This window comes from Setaria viridis, chromosome 7, assembly GCF_005286985.2.
Source record: "Setaria viridis chromosome 7, Setaria_viridis_v4.0, whole genome shotgun sequence".
NCBI lineage: Eukaryota > Viridiplantae > Streptophyta > Magnoliopsida > Poales > Poaceae > Setaria > Setaria viridis.
In genome coordinates, this window is record NC_048269.2 from 8,265,982 (window position 1) to 8,287,719 (window position 21,738).

A 21,738-nucleotide genomic window follows, 5' to 3' on the forward strand; every position below is an offset into this window, starting at 1 on the left:
AAAAGTATAAAAGAAAAGCATATGATGAGATCAAGGGGGAGAATGTTAGATTGATCTCCACTCTAATGGGCCCAATGGCCCATTGAGCCCTTGACTCGTGTCCTGATCGGGGGCGCCCACCTTAGCATTAGGTGGTGGGCCCCTGTCACCTGCGCTATAAAAATAGAGGTGGGTGTCGGGACGCACGGTACGAGGTTCACCGCGCCGCCATCCACCCCACCGACAAAACCCTAGACCGACTGATCACGGGGGTGCAGTAGTGATGGGAAGCACCACCACCGCCACGCTGGCGACACGACACGGCACTGCGCATCACTGCCTAGCGCAGATCTTCACCGACAGAACCAGCGATGGCTAGTAGCTCTGCCGCTTCCACCCCTAGGGGTAAAGGTACCCCATCTCTCTATCACTCTCTCTCGGTTAATACTGAAATCCCATGAACTCAATATTAACCCAATGAATCCCGACTAGATGTGTATCTAGAGTAACTCTAGATTTACTCCTAACAAAAATCAGTCGGAAAAAATATGCCGGTCAGAAGAAAAAAGTCGATTGAAAAATAGAATCTGCAAGAATCGAAAAAACTGGAAGACAGCAGATTGGCACGACTGCAAACCCGCTAAACGCACCAGCTTGCTGCTTGCTTGCAGGCCAACGAAAATAAAAATTCTAATGACAAAAACAATAAATTCTTTTTATTTTGGAAACAGGACGTGCAAATGCTCACGTATATATACATACTCATCCCGATAAATACACGTACACGATCTACGAACACATTTGATCTTTTGGCGGACATATATCGGCAAAGTTACCGCTTACCATGGGTGTCTCGTAATCGGCAAGCTCGCTGCTTACCATTAAAATAGCAGTGTCGTTAGTTCTCAAAATAAAACTAGAAAAGTACAAGTATCAGCATCAGCACGAGCACCCATGCCGATTCTAGTACTTCCTCTGGTGGATAGTTCTAACCACATGGAACCTAGTCAAAACAACATATTCGAACACGTAATTTTACAAATGGAATAAAGCCATGTAACGTTTGCCACTTAACAAAATTGAAGCGATGAGAAAATAAAAAACAATCAATTTGCTTATCAAGATCACTGACATTTTGAGTGGTAACCTAGAACGGTATCAACCGAAAAATGAAAGAAAACAAACATCGTAAGAAAAAAGAGCACACCCCGTAAGGCTTTTGACGCCACTGCATTTCGCACACAATTTTTTTAACAAAGAAGAATATCACATACATAATTAAATGGGAAAAACAAAGAAAACCATAAATACATTGGAGTTACAAAACAATACAAATTCTTCAACCAATTTGATCAGACCAAAGACATTACAGCCAACAAACAAAAAATAGTTAATATTTTCTTGCAATGGAAACACAGAGGTTGCTATGAGATTTTGCGTGCCAGCGTACCGCTTCGGTGAACAATATTGCTACAAGTGAAAGGAGAGAAGCAAAGAAGGAAATGACAAAAAAAACATACATGCTAGTCCGATGACATACAATCAAAATTAAACTTTCTGAATTCATCTAAAAACTAGAATGCACACAAAATCTCTGGTTCCTTTTATCGGATCCAAATCTAGAATGATGACAAACTAGTATCTTACTCATCCTCAACATACTAATGGGCCATACCCGCTTCAACGAGACTGGGCTGAAAGTTTCACCTCAGAAGAGAATCTAGCGCTCGCTGCGGGCTGCTCGTGCTCGGCCTTCTTCCTTCTCGGTAACGGCCAGGAGGAGCCGAGCGTGAGGCCGTAGGCCCAGCGTGGAAAGCAATGTAGGAAAAATCGATTGACAGCGCAAAACGAAAATCACTCGAGTGTTCGTTAGGAATTCCGTAGCTACTTGCTACTCTAATGAACTGCAGCGGCGTGCAAGAGCTGATTAATGTGTTGTGCCGGTTGCTTTCGTTTTGCATATTCTAGCATATGCGCATCCGCATAAGGAAAACAAATGGTAAGAGATGAAAAAAAAGAAAGACAACACTAGCATATCCCATTTGAATTGGTCAGTGGATGCAACATATGCTACTAGAAAAATAACCTTTCGTCCACTCTTTTAGTACCGGTCATATATTTTTGACATGGTACTAAGGGTTAGCATCCAAATTTGGGACCACCCGGTACTAAAGGTGCCCCTTTTAGTACCGGGTCATAATACCATCGGGTAGTAAACGGGCACTTTTAGTACTGGGTGGTGTTATGACCCGGTACTAAAGGCCCTCCATGGGTTACTTTAAAAGGAAAACATATCTACCTCCATCACATGTGCTGCGTAGGTGGGATGCGAGAAAGGCTCATGCAAGGCTTAAGGTCGTGGTTTCAAATCCCATGAACCGTGTATGACACAAAGCTTTGTTGTTTTTTTGGCGCAAAATGTGTTACGAACAGGTATTAAACAAGTTACCAACCGTATAGTAATACCGGTTGTACAACTAGTAATAAAGGGGGTTTGGACCGGTATTGGAAGTGGAATCCTCACTAGTGATAAGGTTATTGTTATTAAGGTGCAAATGTAGTTCAGTTTGTGGCTAGGTGTAGCATAGGCTCAATAAATTTATTTTTCCATGTTATCAAACTCAACTTATATGCTGATTACTGAAAGACCATGACGATGGTTCTAACATTTACGATTATTTTGTAGTAATTAATACAAGGTAGATAGATTATATGTAAGGTAGATAGATCATAAATTATATGTAATATGTTCCGATTTAATTAATTTTCTATAATAGTCAACATTTCCATGTGGAATGTTAATGTGCACAAATCCTTTTTTTAAAACAAAATAGTTTAAATTGTGAAGAGCATGGTTTTGAAGTCTATTCAAATTAAAGAGCTTAATTAGTATTTTTTTTGTGAAAAGCTTAATTAGTATCTAATTAGTGTTATAAATTAGTTTTGGAATAAGTAGAATTATTTGAACGAAGTTTGAATTTTTAAACTAGTTGAAATTAAGCTAAAACTTATTTAAAAGAAGACCTAAACCTTAAACAAATTTCTAAGTTTGATGGGGCTTACACCAACCTAAGGACCTAGCCCAAGCTCAGCCCAGCGATGCACCTCCCGCATCCCCTTGCTAAGTGCCGCACTCGCGAAGCCATACATTCTTGATGTGCATACCGAGGTTTACAGGCTCACAACACTGCCTTGCTCGCTCAGCTGCATCTCTTTCTCTATCTCTTGTTGAAATCGGAGATGAGATACCAAGGTCGCGGTCCTAGACACCAAGGTGGAACCTCATGTTCACATTTTCCTCATGAAGCTTGTGAGGCACGACACTGCCACCCGAACCACCTCGCGACCCAAGCCCTAGAGCACGTACTATAGAGTAGGATTTATAACCCCACGTCACACCCGTCTTCCTTGGTGCCACCACTCGAGGTATATAAAACCCCTAACACTGCCATCTTAGTCTTTATCATCAACTGTCCACTGCCATTGAAGAGGAGGAGAGAAAGGGGGAGGAGACAACGCCTAGAAGAATCATGAGCTAAGTGTGGAGCTGCCCCGGGCTGATGCTGTGATGTCCTTCGCACCAATATCGACGTCGACGATGCAGGCATCACCATTCCCACTTCCTCTTCACCGATGACAGCACAACCATGTCTTCGTATAAGCCCCACTGTGAGCCATACCGCCACTTATTATTACCAAAAAGAAAAGGAAAATTAAAATAAAAAAAGAAGTTTGTATTATAAGAACCGGTTTAAACATATTTAAATAGATCCATATTCTATATTTATCATAAGTCTTGGTATAACGGAATTTTTAGATTTATTCCGATTCCCCGTCAAATGGGCTGAATTCCTCGTTGGCCGAATTTGTCCCTGCCTAACCTATGTATCATCTCTCCACGGCTCTATTGGGGCAAACTTGTATAGCTTCCCCACCGTTTAAGATTCGTACACGCAATATCATCCGTTGGTTCTCCACTCCTCCCAACCCTAACTGCCTGAGGGATATGGGTACCCCAAAGGTCCCCACCGATCAGGATATTGGCCGGACCTAACAAGTGGGCCTGCCCGACCAAGGTGTGCGGGCCGAGGACATGAAGATACTTAAAGTACACGCCAAGAAGGCTGGGTGATTCAGATCAACCCAGATATTGCGGGATACTTATTGTAATCTGACTCAAATTACCTTCCATATAACTACCAATTAGATTAGATCTAAACCGACTTGAAAACCTTAGGTCGTCAGCCTATATAAGACGGCCAAGGACGCCTCCTGAGAGCATCCGACCCCATCTCAACTCTTAAGCAATACAAGGTACCAGCATACAGGACGTAGGGTATTACTCTCTTGAGTCCCGAACCTGTCTAAAACCCTCATGTCCCTTGTGTTCTCTACGTTCTCGCGATCACCTTCGAGTTCTTTGGTTTCGTAATCGCCTCCACCTACAAATCAACTACTTGAGTAATCCCTGGTAGACTGCCGGGCTTATAAATCCGACAGTTGGCGCGCCAGGTAGGGGTGATTGTGAGATTCTCCCTAGCAAGCTCGATGGTATCCTGCTCCGGCGTTGTCTTCCCTGAGAGCACGAAGGACTACCTCGCCAATCCAATCAAGCTCCGCTTTTGGAGCATGCTGACGGATTCCGACTCCACCACGTCTTCCGATGACCCGGCGTCCATCGCTAGCTCAGCATCCGTCGGATCTAGTTCGATGGAGCGAAACCTCCACCGAAGGATCATCACAACGCTTGCCTAGCAGGTTGGCGATCTCTCTCTCTCTGTGTGAGAGGGTTCCGAACATCCTAGCTGCGACCCGCCTACCACACCCTCCGACCTGATCGCGGGGCTAGATCACATCAGCAGCACTATTGTTGAGTGCATAGATCTCTTTGAGGTGGCACTACGCTCAACCAAGTCGGTGCAGGGTCGTTCCCTCACCCCCTTTGGTTTAAGAAACTCGGTTGCCGTGTACTCCACGAAACTCATGCAGTCCCTTCAGATCCAATTTGAAGGCCCACCCGAACCCACCTAGTTTTTGGACTATGGTGAGTTCTAGGTCCCTGCATTATTCTGACTCCAAATCCCTACAGAAGCGATGATGAGAGAAACTCCTCCATGTCAGATAGTGAAGCCTTCGTGTTCTCTGTCAACGAGCTACCCAGGGATGGCGAAACTTCTTCTCAGGAAGCAGATCGCAATGCTAGGAACCCACAGGATGGCGCCAACAGGTGTAGGCCAACGCCCAGCAACAACCTGCTGCTAACGCAGAGGTGGTAGACGATCAGCACCGACCACCGTGCGACGACGGCGACAACGCCGACCAGGACGGTGCCCGGGGTAGGCGCAGGCACCCTGCACGTGCCCGCAATCTACAAGCAGACCTCAAGCAGGTTGGCCACAACGTCTTCACCACACCCCAAGCCAACCTGGGGGTTGCTTTCACTAGCCTGGAAAATCATCTAGACTTGGAGAGGGTGCAGCGGATCCGGATGTGTATCCACATTGCCAACGCCCAGATCGATGAGCGGGCACACAGCCGGTCCACATACTCCCGGTTCATAGCTACCTGACACTCTCAGAACTGATCTGGGCATAGCAGATCCGACCACCACCGAGGCGACCACGACAACCACATGGGAGGTCGGTTGGAGCCAGTCCGTGAAGAAGAGGTGGAGCAGCCCGTCAACCCACCTGCCAACGACGACCGTCAACGCAACAACCACGACAACCGAGCTCGCCAGCGGGCTGACACCCGTGCTGCTCGGCTCCTCTTCGGTCCCACGCGCCGCCACCGACCTCGCGTGCGCGTCCAGCCGCGTCGCCTCTGCCCGTGCTACCCAGCTCCCCGTCCACCCCGTGCCTCCGGTCGTGAGCGCCGCCACCCTCGGCACGCCAGCTCCGTGGGCGCTGGTGGCCGCGTGCCTTGCCGCTACCCCCTAGCCGCGCCACTGCTCCTCGGGGCGCGCTGCCTGTGTGCCGGTCCGCTCGCCGGTGCCCTGCCGTGCTTGAGGTTGAGGAAGAAGATAAAAAAAATTGAAATGTTGATCCTTATTTGAAATAATGTTGAACCATGATTATCCAAATGCTGAAATAGACGGTGTAAAATGTTGAATCTTGCATTTTCTTACAAAATGTTGAACTCTATTTTAAGAAATGTTGAGTCTAATATTTTTGAATGTTGGTCTAACTTTGAAAAATGTTGAATCCGATTTGATGAAATGTTGAATTGAATTTTTAATCGGGCCTAATGAGCTTTACAGTGTGAGGCTTAACTGGCTTCTGGTAGCCACATAGGAGCGCCCCGCTCTATGGGGGCAGGCTGGAATTTCGGAGCATTTTTCTGCGGTAGCAAGGAAAAAGTGGTTGCTTTTAGCCAGCGCAACGGTACGAGCCTGCATAATTGACAAAGATGTCATTGACTTGTGGTCGATTCTCTTCCACGGCAGCAGTTCGACACATCAATAAAATAAAACATTGAAAAAGCCAAAATGCTTTCAGTCTTTAGTTTACTTCACGCATGGCCGTCGTCACACCCTTTTCTAAGCAGCTCTGGTTGGTACGTAGTTTGTTACAGTGTCTAGTTGAAGGGCTTTTCTTTATGCGCGTTCACGATCCAATCGGACGCAAGAATCTTACAGTGAGATAGAGGAGTATCAAGTGGCAGGCTGTTCCCACGTCGGTCCATCGTATTGTATCTTGTGATGGTGGAAAAAAGATTTAGCTACGTAAACATTGACATGACCAGTTCGTACGTTATTTATTAGATCTCACTGGCAAATTTAAACAACTCTTTTAAACCGTTTACTCAAACACCGTTGAAAAGGTTGCACGACAGAAGTTGAATATTTTTATTTGACACCTAATTTTTATCTGAAAACGACGGTAAAGCACATTTTTTTTAATTTTAACGAATAAATCTATTTTGTTTTCTTCTTTTTGCTAGCACCAAACCACAAGTCTGACATTCACTAATAATGCTAGGCACAAATTATAGCCTGCCTTTAATTCTTACCGCATGTAGGCGAGCTACACAGATGAGCTCAAAACTTTAGGCGCTTCAGAAAGTTTTAACGGAAACATAGGAAAGTAAAAAAGAAGTTCCTTTCTCACATGCTCATCAACCACGAGGTTCCCCAAACCTTGGCATCTATGGATGGGTTTGGATGTGAGGATGGGACGGGATCACATGGGACGATCCTCCTTCATCCTGTGTTTGGATCAGAGATAAGTGGGTAAGGTTCATCCCCGAAGAAGAATATTTGCTCCAGAAGCGGGACGCCCCATTCCTACGAATTGAGTGGACCGGGGCGTCCCTCTTTGGCCCCCATGAAAAGGCCGTTTCCTTCTGCCCCGCTCACGCACACAATGCGAAGCAATGACAGCATGGCTCAAGTGAGGTGAGGCCAAGCAGCTCCGACGCACAGCGGGCGAAGCTAGCATGGCGACATCAGGCGAGATCCACGGGCAAAATGGCAACAGCCAGCTGATGCTTCGCGGGCGGAACAACAAGAGCCGGCCGGAGCTCCACAGGTAGGGCCGCAGGTTGGCAGCGTCGAGCCTACAGGACCTTGGCGCACGTCACCGAAGGGCCTGAGGCCGGCGAAGTCGAGCTCCGCGGGCGTTCCGGCAGGGCATGAGGCCAGCGGGGTCGAGCTCCGCCGGACCTCTGCGCGTGGCGGAGCCTGAGGCCGGCAGGACGAGCTCCCCTAGTGCTGCGGCCGGGGCCTAGGGTGGGCGGGGCAACCTTCCCTAGCGGCGCAGATGGGGCCTAGGGCTAGCGCCGGAGCTCCGCGCGTGGTGGAGCCTGAGGCTAGCGGGGCAAGCTCCCCGAGCGCTGTGGGCGGGACCCAGGGTGGGCGGGGCAAGCTTTCCCAGCGGCATGGCGGCCCTCAGGCCGGCGGGACGAGCTTGACTCGTCGAACAAAGGAGGGAGAAGGAAGAAGATGCACTCATAGTATGACATGTGGGCCCCATAGACAGTGCCTAATAGAAGTAGAAAACGGTGTTCGTCCCATCTTTTGCAATCTCTCAACCAAACAATGAACATGGACGACTTCATCCTTTTGAACCAAACACGAATCGGGATCCTATTCAAAAAACTGGGACGGAATCATCCCATCCCATGTTGCCCCCAAACCAAACACACCCAAACAGTCGACACCTTGCTAGGGCCCTCAGCTCCAGGAACACCTAATTGTCTGCTCTTTTTCTCTCTCCATCCATGTCTAACAGACTTTAATTTGTCTCTTTCCACCAAACTCTTTTAACCGTGGGCCAAACGCCGTTGTTCCAACACATGCCCAACCATTGATAATGCAAAATCCTTTTAATTACCATCATTACATATAGCTAGGTCACTACCACTAAACAAATGTACAATTTGAATTTTCACCTCGTAGACTCCAAAAGGCGCTTACGGCGAGAACACGGAGGCATGATTGTGCTGTAAAGGCTCCCGTAATGTATATTCAGCAATCATTGGCGCCACATGCTGCCGAGAGGTCCCTATTATCTGTCCGTTGCCACGCATAATGCCCATCGGATGGTACATTTCTTAACGCCGGGGCACATACAATCATACGTGATCCATGACCATGTTAGGTGTGCTCCCGGACAGTTGTGTGCTTGGACCTTTGCCGCCTGGCTGTACAGCTCCTGCATGACGCACGGAAGTCGTATCCCAGAGATCAAATCGCGAGGAAATATTGTGACATGGACAGCGGCTGCCACTATGCCATAAAAATTTTGTGCTGGCGGCTAGAACAGGTTTGTGTTAGCGGGTATCGCACCTGCATATACTGGTGGTGTGGTTACATTACCCGTCAGCACAGATGGTTTCTGTGCTGGCGGGTACTTATTCCGCTCGCCAGTAATATATGTATGTTTCTATTTAATATATTATTTCCTGTGAATTATTTATTATTTCTATTTCTCACTAATTTTTACTCGTCAAGTTTAAATATGTATCTCCAACCACATAACAACAAACTTGAATAATAAATAATTCACATTATTAAAAACTGCATCGTATATAATATATAATTCAAATTATTAAAAATCCAACATTTGGAATAAAGCTGTTCTTTGCCATGCTAATATTAAAACTACTACGCCTATCTACGAAGTTTTGTGCACTCGTCCACCATAACCACACCATCTTTATCAAAGAATGCTCAATCGTCGTGACTAATCTCGCATAGGATGAACCTCTCCATGTCCATACAAATGTTGTCGATTTGTTTGTCTTCGATCTTGCTATAGTTACTGTCAATGGTAGGCATCTTCAGGTATACAATAAATGAAGATTAGGATGTATTACCATTAGGAAGTTAGCACATGGCATTGTATAGGAGACTTACATCTTCAGGGTTCGTCTGGTACCTCCTATTGTTTCTGATGAACTTGCACACGTAATGTTTCTGATTAACTTGCACACGTAATATCCGTATAGCATAGAGCCCGGAGGTTGTTTGTGGCACTGCAAACAAATAGAAAAATGATGAGTTGTTATTAATAACAAGTCTACATTGTACGAAAAAATTAAGTTTTTATGTTCTTACGAATCTATGATATATTATTTTCATAGCTTTCATCCTTTTTGGATCGTGGACCCCGCATTTTAGTATGTAAAGCTTGTATGCACTTTGAGAATATAGAGACAAGAGTTATGGGTTGTTTGATACCCCGGACTAAACATTAGTAACTGTCACATCGGATGTTTGCAGAGTATTAAATATAATCTAATGATAAAACTAATTGTATAAATGAGGGCTAATTCGTGAGACGAATTTATTAAGCCTAATTAGTCCATGATTAGTCCATGTGATGCTAAACATGTGCTAATTATGGATTAATTAGGCTTAATAGATTTGTCTCGCAAATTAGCCCTCGTTTATGCAATAAGTTGTATAATTAGTTCACATTTAGTCCTTCTAATTAGTATCCAAACATCCAATGTGACCCAAACTAAAAATTAGTCTATGGATCTAAACACCCCTTTAGTAATACAACTTAGGTACATAGAATGTCAACATGCATTTAAGTACTGCCAAGGAATGTCTTATTTTTGTATAATGCCTATGAAATCCTTGTACCTATCTGTATGATAGCTAGCTGAGTCAAGGACCATTGCTTATCCTAACTTGGGTAAAATAATGATGCAAATCCAGTGTCTCTGCATTATATTAAAATAATTTATATTATAGATGGCATTAAATAGCACCTAGTATATATATAGTAATTAAAACTAGCTTAATCAATACCAGTACCGTAAGGAGCCATGATATAATACTTGTTAGTCTTTTCCTTCATTACTTTTGCAATGTATATGGAAACTTTGTGCATTTCTTCTCTACGGGCTTTCTTTGCTAGCATCTTTCTTTGCTGTTTCTATTTATGTTTTGATTGTTTCCATCATTTTGAGCTTGTGCTCTGGCTCGCTTATTCGTGTTGGGTCAAGGTACGCTACCTTAAACCTACCCTGTGTCAATTCTTCCTCCCTCAATAGTATCCTGCAAAATAGGTTGCTCACGTACTTGACATAAAATATGTATGTATTTAAAACTTGTGTATGTGGTACATGTGGACTTACAAGCACCATACAAAAATGAGATTCACGTCAAGGTATTGTTGATGGTAAAATCTATGCAAATCCTCGAAATCGATCACAATCTAGTATGGGAGAAGGCCAAGAAAAACCTTAGTTGGGACATGTGCGGTGACTGCTCAAATGCCTTGCTTCATTGCATTCATGATCCATCCATGCAGCTTATTCAGTTCCCATGGGCCCACCAGCAGATCCCACTGATAAAAGAATGGTTTGTCATGCTCATAATCCGTAGGGGCATCATCTAACGCAAAGAAATTGAGGTTTTGATCCTTTTCCTTTTGCCAAGAGGTGCTACGAGTTACAAATTTTTCACCGGAAGATGAAGCCTTCTTCTTCAATATGTTTAAAAACTTGTCGACATCTAGTGATGGAGCCTTTTCATATGTGATGACCATACGAGGTACAGCTAGCCTCTTGGATCATGTTGGATCATTAACTTCTAAATCATCTACCCGTTCATCACCTTCTAGGTTGATGTCCCATAGTCCTCATTGAGAGCTTCTAGGATAGGTGATAGCATTGGTTGCTCATCCTCATTGTTAACTGCCTGCACATGTGATAGCATCAGCTGCTCTGTGTCAACATTTGAATCTGGAAGGGGTAGTTCTTGGCTTAGCCGTGAGGTTTCTTGCGATGCATTCAGAATGATATCTCGGCGAGGTCACAGTATGTACTAGTTCATCGCATCACCGAGAACCTCAATCCCCTCAACAGTAGGGATGTCTATCTTGCACAACTCATCCAACACCGTAACAAATCCTGTCTGGGCAAGTAGCATGGTTGGTTTTGCCTATTGTTGATATCGAAAACTGTCAGGTCAGCCATCATTTAGTTCATCGCATGGTTGGCCAAGAACTTTAAGAACTCCTACTTGGTAATTTTTCTCATCTTCTTTTCAAGATTTTTCTTATAACGGTCTCACTTCCTGTAGCTTGCTTGGTCATTGGGGAATGCTTTATCTAGGGCAATGTTGATGACATCCCTCGAACACACCCAGAGTGTTCCACGATTCTGATCGCGGCGGTTAGCTGATCTTTCTCCCTATCGGGCCTGAAAAGATCCTTCTTTTGCACCTCAGCATGCTGTTCCAACCTCTCATAAATTAGCTCTGTTGAGGTTTAACCTTGCCGTTAGGTGTTACAGTCAGGATTCAAGCTAGTACCAAATTCCTGTTGTGCTCATCCAAGCCTGCAAACATATCCGGTAAACCAGCTCTCCTCCATATTCTTCTTCCTCTCTCCTCCATTTAGCGATCTTGGCAGCATACCTTCCTGCACCCAAGTGATGGGGGTTCTCGGCAGCTTTCATAGCCTTTGCAGTATTTTCTTCGCTGAGGGCTTTTTCTTCTGGCGTGTTCTTCTGTTATTTGAAGTCTTCCCACATTTCTGGAGGAATCTTACTGAAGTCTTCCCTAGCATTCTTGTCTTTTTGTACAAATTTTTTATTAAAAATAGACCTCCAATTTCTGAAACATCTCCCAAGGAGGCTCTCGGTAAAGTTTCTTGCGAATTTCTCTTGATATTCAAGAAAAGTGAATATTTCTTTCACCGTGGCCCACAATACATATTTTGTAGTGGTAGGCACCTTCTTCCAATTACTAGTCGCGATCCAAGTCTGCAATTTATCCCTAACAATAGCCCCACATATGTTCCGAAACCTAGCAGATATCCCCTCAGGTAATATGGGCTCACCTTTAGCGCCAAGCTCTTCTATTACGAGTTCTATTACAAGACTACCTTTTTCAGGAATCTAGTTTTAGCTTCATTGCCCACGTTTACTACTAGAAGCAATAGTAGCTAAAGGTTGTGGTGCAGAGGCAGCTACCTCCTCTTCATGTAGAGTAGATGTTCTACGACGTCGTGGCTGGGAATGCACCGGGGACTGGTCATCGTTCTATAGAGAAAACAGTAGTTTGAGTTTATCATCTTCACGTGGATAACAAACATATCACTAGCTAGTATATGAATGTGCATGCAGGTACTTGATGATCCGCTGTTGGATCGTATTCAGGGTCATTTTCATCTAGACGCCCGTGAGACCTAGGTGGGCTTGGTTCGTATTCATGTGGAGTAGAATACGATCCATAATTGTTGTTAGAATCTGAATCCTACGAGGAGGATTCAACATTGTTCTCATTGTTGTCCATCGCTCTTAATATGCAAAATTGTAATACTTGCAATTAAAAATTATTTATGGATTTATACTTATCAATATCATCAATTTAAACATATATATTATTCATGAATTTATACATATCAATAAATATTAGTACACAAAACTTTTCCTATCACAATTTATACATATTTATTATTCATGAATTTATACATATCAACCACCCACCGGTACGCTAATTTCAATGTACCAGCACAAATCGTTTCTCACGTAGTGTACTAGTCTCGCGCCATAAACAAATGGGCATGTGATCACTTACCAAAGGAAAGATTCGAGATGGACACGCCGCCGGGAATAATACTCGCGGAGGCAGGGGTCAACGTACCTACGTACGGGACATGCATACGTAACGCAATTATTGGTATTATGCTAAAATATATTATCTTTTGATAGCTGCAATTGTTGCCATTAATAGTTAGGGGCTTAATGGCCACAAGATTTGCATCGTTGCAGCCTTGCTATTTTTGAATTGAGTGACAAATGCCATCCGCTAGCCTTGGCTGGTTGGGGAAATAAGATTATTGACTCAAAATTAAACATCTTCGAGATGCTGGACCTGTGTGGTAGTTGCAGTTTTGAACCAAAGACGTAAAAAACCATGCATGGTTTTTTTTGAAAAAAGGGAAATCTGGAGTATAGTTTCACTCTAGAAAATAATTAATAGAGTCAATTGCAAAACATGACACATGAATAGATACACGAACTTGTCAACTATGTGCATATATAGTCACATGTACGTCTGTAAATGTATTCTACCACCATGACACGTGACACAGATAGTTTTATGTATGTAACCCATATCTTTGTTCCCTATATTTCTTTGACAAGTAAAAGATTAAAGAAAATCTTTGACGATAGGTGACCAAGTATAAGGTTTTTTTAATCAAAGTTTGATAGCAGTATGGAGCCACTACGTCAACTCTACGTCAGCTCTTGTTTCAGAAGTGAAACGATTTTGTAAAAAAACTTTACACGCAGTCCTTTTCTAAACTTTGATAATCTATTGTACACTTCACACACAAAAAATACCTTCGGCATTTGAGAAAGGATATCAAATAGTAACTACTATTTAAATACGTAATACTAGGTTTGATCATATTGCAATAATCAACCATACAAAGTGAGAGGAATTACAAAAATTATCTGCGGCTTCATATATGTTATGCACCCATAATTTACGATGTCAAAGTTTGATTTAACTCATGACTTTAAAAAAATCATATACTTGGTCACTCAAAGTTTTTTAATCTTTTCGCATATGTCAAAGAAATAATAGGTTGAGCGCATATTTAAGACTTAGATGAAAGGGAGGACCAAAATAGGGGGATACATGCATATAAGTCATCCACGTCACATGCCACGGTGTGAATATACATCCACAAGGCGTACATATGAATGTATATGCACATATTTGATAAGTTTGTGTATCCATTTGTATGTTTTGCTACTTGTTTGACTAAAATGATACAACCATACAAGTTGTTATATGGTGGATACAATTTACTCTAATTAATATTATATGGTTTCCAAAACTATAACATTTATCACATACCTCATTGCTTTCTAAAGCTAAAGTATTAGCAAAATCATGGCGTTTTTTCTAAAGCTCTAAAAATACTTTGCGCCTAATGAAGGATGTGGTTATTAATTGTAGAGGCCGATGTCTGTAGAGATGATGAACATATGAGATGGGTGTGATGACTAGCGACACCATCAAACCATAAAAAAAACCCAGAAAATTATGTTATTTTGTTATTTTAGTCGGTTTTACTAACCATTTAATATATTAGATCAAGATCTAACCACTCATGTGTCATTGCAATTCTAATATTTGTAGGCAACTTAAAATGATTTTTTTCGAGGCAACCGAAGATAGTAATACGAAACGTTTTATTCAAAATTTAAGAGTTCACTAACTTCTATTTGCACCTACATCAATATAGTTTTCAAGTATATTTCAATATCTCTATCGCATATGTCATTTTGTCAAACTTATTTCCACGAATACCAGATCCTGCATGGAAGAAGAAAAAATCAACCCTCCTTAAGGTCCCAAACCTACTACACGGGCTATTAGCCGGCAGCTTCCTTGTCGATCTGTAGGCAAGACAAGACTGGCCTGACATATCATAGTGCAAGCTAGCTAGAGTTCAGATGTATATATCATATGTGTGTCTAATTTCACTGCCTACGATGAAACCGAAGGTTGAACGTAGTGCACGTCGAACCTACACGTACAGTACACATGCCTCTCTGCCCTCTCACCTCCAGACGTGCACCGAAGAGAGCTGACGGGTCTCCATCAGATGCGCCTGACCTAGCCGGTGTCTCTCCTGATATAGGTCCTGCCTGTACGTCGTATGGCTTACGCATGTCTCGCTAGAGGCAGCAGATACATGAACCCTGACCATCTCTTTCACTGGACCTGCATGAAGCCGCGCTGCAATTTGCGGACAGGTTTTATTACGCGTGAGAGCGAGAGTGACCGGATTTGTCTCGCGTTTAGTTGCTGCATGGGCTTTACTCGGCCGTCCATGGAAGAAAAGTATACGTGAGGAGGGCAGGGATTTCAGGGGCTGCTACCTACCTGCCTGCCTGCCCACTAATACCGGCCAGCTCATGCGTGTTGATTCCCCGGCCGGTTAGAGTTTGGGCGTAAGAAGTTTCCGACCATTGAAATCATAGACCGGCTTGAGTTTCAGTTGAGCTATCTTCAGATGAAAACACCACACTAATGGATAAATTGGGTGTAAATTGTAGGTTTTTGTAAGCAAGATCATTTGGAATACTGGAATTTCACAAACCAATATTTTTTCAGCATGGACAATGATCCTGTAATAAGCGTGAAGTTTCCTTGTTCCAACGCAACGGGTCCTCAAATGCGAGTAGGGCATCCATATTCCCAAAAGTTAGACAATGAGGCACTATCGACCACACATTACCTTTTTGCACCTATACATATATGATCCAGCAGCTTGTATACTTAAATTTGCTATCTAACAAATCATATAAAAAAACCTCTTCTACCAAAGATGGCAACACTAATAACAACTGTCATCTATCATGTGGCATGTATCTACTTACTAATTTCTCCAAACAAGTATGAAAATTCTTGTGAGAGACGCCACATTTAGCCGAGAAGTACATACCGACTTTAGTGATTTACTATACGGATGCCAGGCTACCTGCAAACAAACACGAGCCTTGGCCGATTCCATGTGCAAGTGTACTTTGTTTTCAGAAAGACAGGGCTGTGGTGGGGCAAGGCTCTCTTATTACGAAAGTAGTGAACCTTTTTCTCTGGTGCTGAGATTTGAAGGAGCCAACCATCAAGCAGGAGGTCATTGCAAACCAAACAAATACAATCCCCTACACATTGACTTCTTATCCCTCTCTCTCTCCAACCCATCCCCTGACTGTCTCTCTCATCAGTCTTATATATTTTTAGAGCGCCTTGTTGCCTTGTGCTCTCTCCCCTTTCTCTCCTTGCTTTCTGTGCCTCTGAAGATCAGAGCAGTGTTTCTATGTCATCTAGCTAGATATCACAGAGCAAGCTGCCTGCCCAGGCAGCTAGAAAATTAGCTAAAAGGTTGGGAGCAGTGGGATTCGGTAGCTAGGTGTTGCTTTTAGCTCCGTTTGCGGGGGCATATCTCGCTTTATTGCGACCTCATGGGGAGGGCTCCGTGCTGCGATAAGAACAATGTGAAGAAAGGGCCATGGTCTCCTGAGGAGGATGCCAAGCTCAAGGAGTTCATCGAGAAGCACGGGACCGGTGGGAATTGGATTGCTCTCCCTCAAAAAGCAGGTATGATTTGTGAACTTACATATTGATGTATCTTATCTTATTAGGGGATTCAACGCTGTTGTGAGTTTATTACAAGTCTAAACAGTCTTTTTGTTCTTGATGCTAATGTCTTCTTTTTCAAATTTATTTGCTTTGTTCTTTTGTTTAGGACCACTTCAAGGGATTTGAGCTATCATTTTTTTTAAAACAAAGTGAGAAGAAAAACTACGATTATTATTTCTCTCATGCATGAATTTAGAACAAATAGTATCGAGAAAAAAGTTTTGCTCTTTCTTCCCCACCTCTCCCTCTCTCTTTAGTTAGCTAGGATTCTATTAACCCTCTCGATTCATTTGATTTATTATTTTCAACTTTAGGTGTACTTTTAGTCAGGATCTTAACTTCTTTCTTGATGCGTTTAGGATCAATGGTGCCATCTCTGCTACGCCTGTACTAGTACTTTATATCTTTCCAGTCTGCTGGGACATGAGCTAGCTAGCCCTAGTCTATTCTTCGGTGTCCTCTTCTTCTTTCTGTTTTTGACTCTTTATGTTTTCGTTTTCTTGGATGTGGAGTATTCCACTAAGGATTGTGGCACTCTTTTTATGCTTTTAGGACCAGTGGAGTCCATAGCAAGTCTTGCAGTTAGGTATCATGCAACTGTAGGATTCTTAATTGTAGTGGCAAGTCAAAGTCCCAGGTTTCTTACCAAAGTCTTGTGTGACAAGCCTTTCCGTGTCGCAAATTTCGTATTATGATCATGCTACTTTCTATCTTGTTGTGTTCAAAACAACAAGTTGGACTCTAAGTTTGTAAGGCTTTTGTTATTGTGATTATAGGGTTAAGGAGATGTGGCAAGAGCTGTAGGCTTAGATGGTTAAACTACCTGAGGCCTAACATTAAGCATGGGGAATTCACGGAGCACGAAGACAGGGTGATCTGCAGCATGTATGCAAGTATAGGAAGCAGGTGAAAAACTGGATCGTCCTATCTAATGGACTAATAACTGCATTTCTATCCCCTTTCTGCCTTTTCCATTATAACCCCAAACTCCACAGACATTCATGATCTTTTCTGCTCTTACAAGTATATGTCAATCAAGAAATACACATGTAATTAGACAAACCTTATTCAAAATGAAAGATTAACTTTCTAGCTAGTTCTTAAAGGGGAGCTTGAAAAACTGATACTCTTGAAGATGATCTACCCTTATACACAAAAAAAAAAAAACTCTCTTGAGCATGAGAAAAGAACAATGGGTATCAGCAAAAAAGCGTATGACCCATCAGCTATGCATTACACATTTTCAGGTGGTCGATCATCGCGTCGCAGCTCCCCGGACGCACAGACAATGACATCAAGAACTACTGGAACACCAAGCTGAAGAAGAAGCTCCTAGGCTCCACAGCTACCCCACCTCCTCACCGTGCGCCGCGGCATCATCATCGACCCCTCAATCTCATGCTTCAACACACATCTCCCTCGTTACCCCAACCCACCTACAACAGCTTCTTCTCCGGCGCCGGAGCCCTCCACAACCCCATCAGCATCCCTGCACTAAATCTGCCGCCACCCCAGGACTACATGTTAAACTCCAGCGTCGTCATGCCAAACGCCCCTTCACTGCTGCAAGGGCACGGCGCTACACAGCAGCAGTTTCACCAGCATGTGGTCAAGGAGGAAAGCGGCAGCATGATCGTATTCGGCAGCGACCAGCAGAGCTGCAGCTCGTCGGACGGTGCGCACAGCCAGCCGCAGTTCGGGCACGGCAAGGAGCTGAGCTTCGACGGCTACTTTGGCTACAACAATGGCAGCATCGAGCATGACCACAGGCTGCTTCAACTCCAAGACCATCACCAGGCCCAGGCACCCGTCGAGTACAACTACGAGGAGATCAAGCAGCTGCTCATGAGCTCAACCACCGGTAACTTGCACGGCCATGGCCAGGACGGCGGCATGGAAGGGTTCGGCTCGCAAGGAAAGGTGACGATGATGTAAATTTGACTGAGAGACATGGAAAAAGTGATTGATCAATTAAGGTGTGTGTTTTACTGCTGTATTTTTTTCTTTTTCATTTTACCGTGTAGTGTACTAGTGTTCGTGCGTGCGTGTGTACGTGTGCATCCTGTGTCATGGCTGCATACACGTGCCAGAGTTGCGTGCCTTACAGCCTGTGTATGTGACCGTGACATGGGATCGAGCTGAGATTATTCTCTCTCCTCCTCCTGTTACTTTTGTACTTCGTTCTCTCTTTTTTTCTCACCCGAGGTATACTGTCATGAGCATGATCGAGCTACATACATTGTGGAAACTTACTGGGTACCACACGCAGGGCCAGTACACTGGCATTCACTTGGTTGTTGTGCTGGATTGTTGGTATCTGCTGTGACCATGTCTTCCTCCTACTGTGCCTCGATGGCTCGATTGATATGTACTGATAGATCTTTTAGCTTTCTCCCTTTCTGTCTCTCTCTCTCATCCTTGAACTCTGGGCATAGATTTCTTGCTGCTGTGCACAGGAGAGGACAGCCAAAAAAAAGTGCATGTGGGGAACGTATAGCTTGTGAGGCATATCGAGTTGTAGCGAGCGAGCGGGGGCGTGCATGAATGCATGATTGGCGTGGATCGGGACGGCACGCAGCACATGGGTTGGAGGCCGGCCGTAAGACGCGAGTCCGGCCGGAGTCTGTCTGTACGTGCCGCAAGAAACGTGTCTTGTCTGTCAGGCAGCCGCATTGTTTAGCAGTCGCGATGCAAAGATTCCACGAAAGATCGATCGGGGAGAGAGGGGAAAGATTCCCCCGGGTTTGCTAGCTGCGAGTAGTTTAGTGCGCGATGGACAGACATCGTCGAACAGTGTGAGGGATATCCGTCTCCCTGTCGTCGTCGACCGACGGTGGTTGCTCCGACGATGTGTTCATCAATTTTTACTCACTTCAACAAGACAAGAAGGATGCTAAAATTAAAGGATAGGGGTCATACCTTCCCTTGTGGTTTGTGTTTAGCTAGAGAACGCGCGGAATCTTTCAAGTTTGAAGACATTTCGGTTTTCTTATACTGTACAGTATATGAAAAATGGGTTTATTATAAACTAGTTTCGAAAACAATTAGCTGTATGAGCTTGTAATTAATTTCATTTGTTTGAAATATGAATCCTGTTAGGAGAAATTATGAAAGTTTGTATGTAATCTTCCTTCATTAATACAATTTGTACATTTTCCTTTGTATTAGAGGTAGTAATATATATGTACACATATATGTAGAGCACAGGTATGCATGCCTTCATTTGTGCTCCTCGAGGCACACAAATATTTTATGGCTGCTTCACATTAAACTAGTGCTAGTACAATTGTTGCAGACTTGCAGTGAGATACCGATACTGAGCATTGTTAATTTCCCGAAGCCGAAGAGATCACTCCTTGTCCGGCACAGGACGATTAGACTGCCAAGTGCCAACCCACACTTGTTCAGGCCGGCACTGTCACGTCATAATTTTATATGGCTGGTCTTGTCGTGCATCATCATACGGATTAGCAGTCGCAAATTGGTCAACTTGCACATCACACATATTGTATCTTATCTGTCTGCTGAAAGGTCTCACGGTGTGTGATGTCGCGAAAGTTTGGTGAAAACTGACACCGTTGGAAACACTTTTGGAAAAATGAGCATCAGTTCTCGAATATCCAATCTGAACTAATCTGTCAGGACTAAAGGTCCCCCTCTTTAGTCCCGAGTTACTCACCCGGAACTAAAAATCATTTTTAATCACCAACTGGAACTAAAGGGGCACACGTTGGTATTACCAACCGAGACTAAAGATTTTTTTCTTTTTATCCTTAATTATTTTCCATATTAATGCTAATTGTTGCTTCACTTTTATACACACACCTATACATATACATCCTTAGCGTACACTACTTACACATATACCCTCGTATCGTATGCATGCCGTACATATATTTCGTGATAGTATATGCATAATATTAATTTTAACTAATATATATATAATTCTTAGTAATACAATTATTATATATACAATAATTTGTCCTCGTAATTCTTAGGATCCTCCTGTCATGGTGCTGCTCGGTTCGGCTACTGAATGTCCATCGTAATAAATTCTCCTTTGGGATTTATCAACTTGTCCATAAGAAATCCTATGAGTGTTTCTTGGATTGCCAAAAGTCTTTCCTTCTCCAAGAGTTCTTTGCGAATCTGCCACATCAGTAATTTGGAAATATGTGAATGTTACACCAACAATTAAATAAAAGGAGCTATAAAATGATTAATAATTAATAGGTTTATTTTATGTACAGTTATATGGTCCGATAGCACCTTGTTCCTCACGAAATGGTGTATGTGCTCACAGACGTAGTATTCACATAAATTATTCTCTTGTTCCTGTCTCAAGTACTTTAGTGGGAAAAAATAAGTTGTGAAATATTTGTGTTATAGAATATAAAAAATGTGCAAACTTCATGCATACCGAAAAAGTTGTATTGAATGTAAATTTTTCTTTGAAATCACCACGGTGATACTTACCGAATCGTTTCCATGTGCTGCGAATTAAAATAATGAATATGATATAGTGTTAGGTGAAAATTTAGGAAACAAACTTTTGCATAGAGATAAAGGTCTAGAATTATTACAAGTTAAGCATGTCTTGAATGTCTTGGTACTCATCCTTTGGTTTCCTCTGCGAATCAAACACAATAACGTTGCTTCGATCAATCATAATTATAAGGAAAATCCAGTGATAAATGTGTACATAAATATTCATATCAGAACTAACTAACATTAATTAGGTAAGGAAAAGAAAATAAAAATAGATGGTACCCATACTTACTTAAAGTTGTAAGATAGTAGTATATATTGCTTGTAATTCTGTTGCTCCAAGAATTTGTATATTGCGTCCAATGTAGACTTTGGTTGATTCCATATCTGCTTTTGGTTAACAAGCATTGGGTCCATGAAGCCAACATTGAAGTAGGATTCTCGGTGGCACCTCTGAATTTGCATCCTACATAAAATGAAAGATAAAGTTAGTGGGACGACACACACACAATAATGAGCTGAGCCAAAATTAACATCTAAAACACACACTTACATAACTCAGGTGCTGATAAGAGAGACATTAAGGGCATCTTGATGGTACACTTCATAAATATCCTTAAATTCCAACCACAGTAGTTTCTCAC

The 21,738-nt window shown here is 43.0% G+C and overlaps 1 protein-coding gene across 1 annotated transcript; it reads left to right on the forward strand.

Moving 5' to 3' along the window:
- The first annotated feature begins 16,124 nt into the window (after positions 1-16,124).
- On the forward strand, positions 16,125-18,805 carry LOC117862941 (transcription factor MYB41). Its single transcript, XM_034746496.2, has 3 exons — positions 16,125-16,564; positions 17,383-17,512; positions 17,854-18,805. Exons 1-3 carry the CDS (start codon positions 16,429-16,431, stop codon positions 18,539-18,541), a joined length of 954 nt encoding a protein of 317 aa, XP_034602387.1. The 5' UTR covers positions 16,125-16,428; the 3' UTR covers positions 18,542-18,805.
- Positions 18,806-21,738: the final 2,933 nt, after the last annotated feature.

Coding starts and splice junctions, on each gene's coding strand:
- LOC117862941 (XM_034746496.2), top strand. CDS start 16,429: ATGGGGAGGGCTCCGTGCTGCGATAAGAACAATGTGAAGAAAGGGCCA. Junction 16,565..17,382: donor TGCTCTCCCTCAAAAAGCAG/GTATGATTTGTG, acceptor TTGTGATTATAG/GGTTAAGGAGATGTGGCAAG. Junction 17,513..17,853: donor TATGCAAGTATAGGAAGCAG/GTGAAAAACTGG, acceptor ACACATTTTCAG/GTGGTCGATCATCGCGTCGC.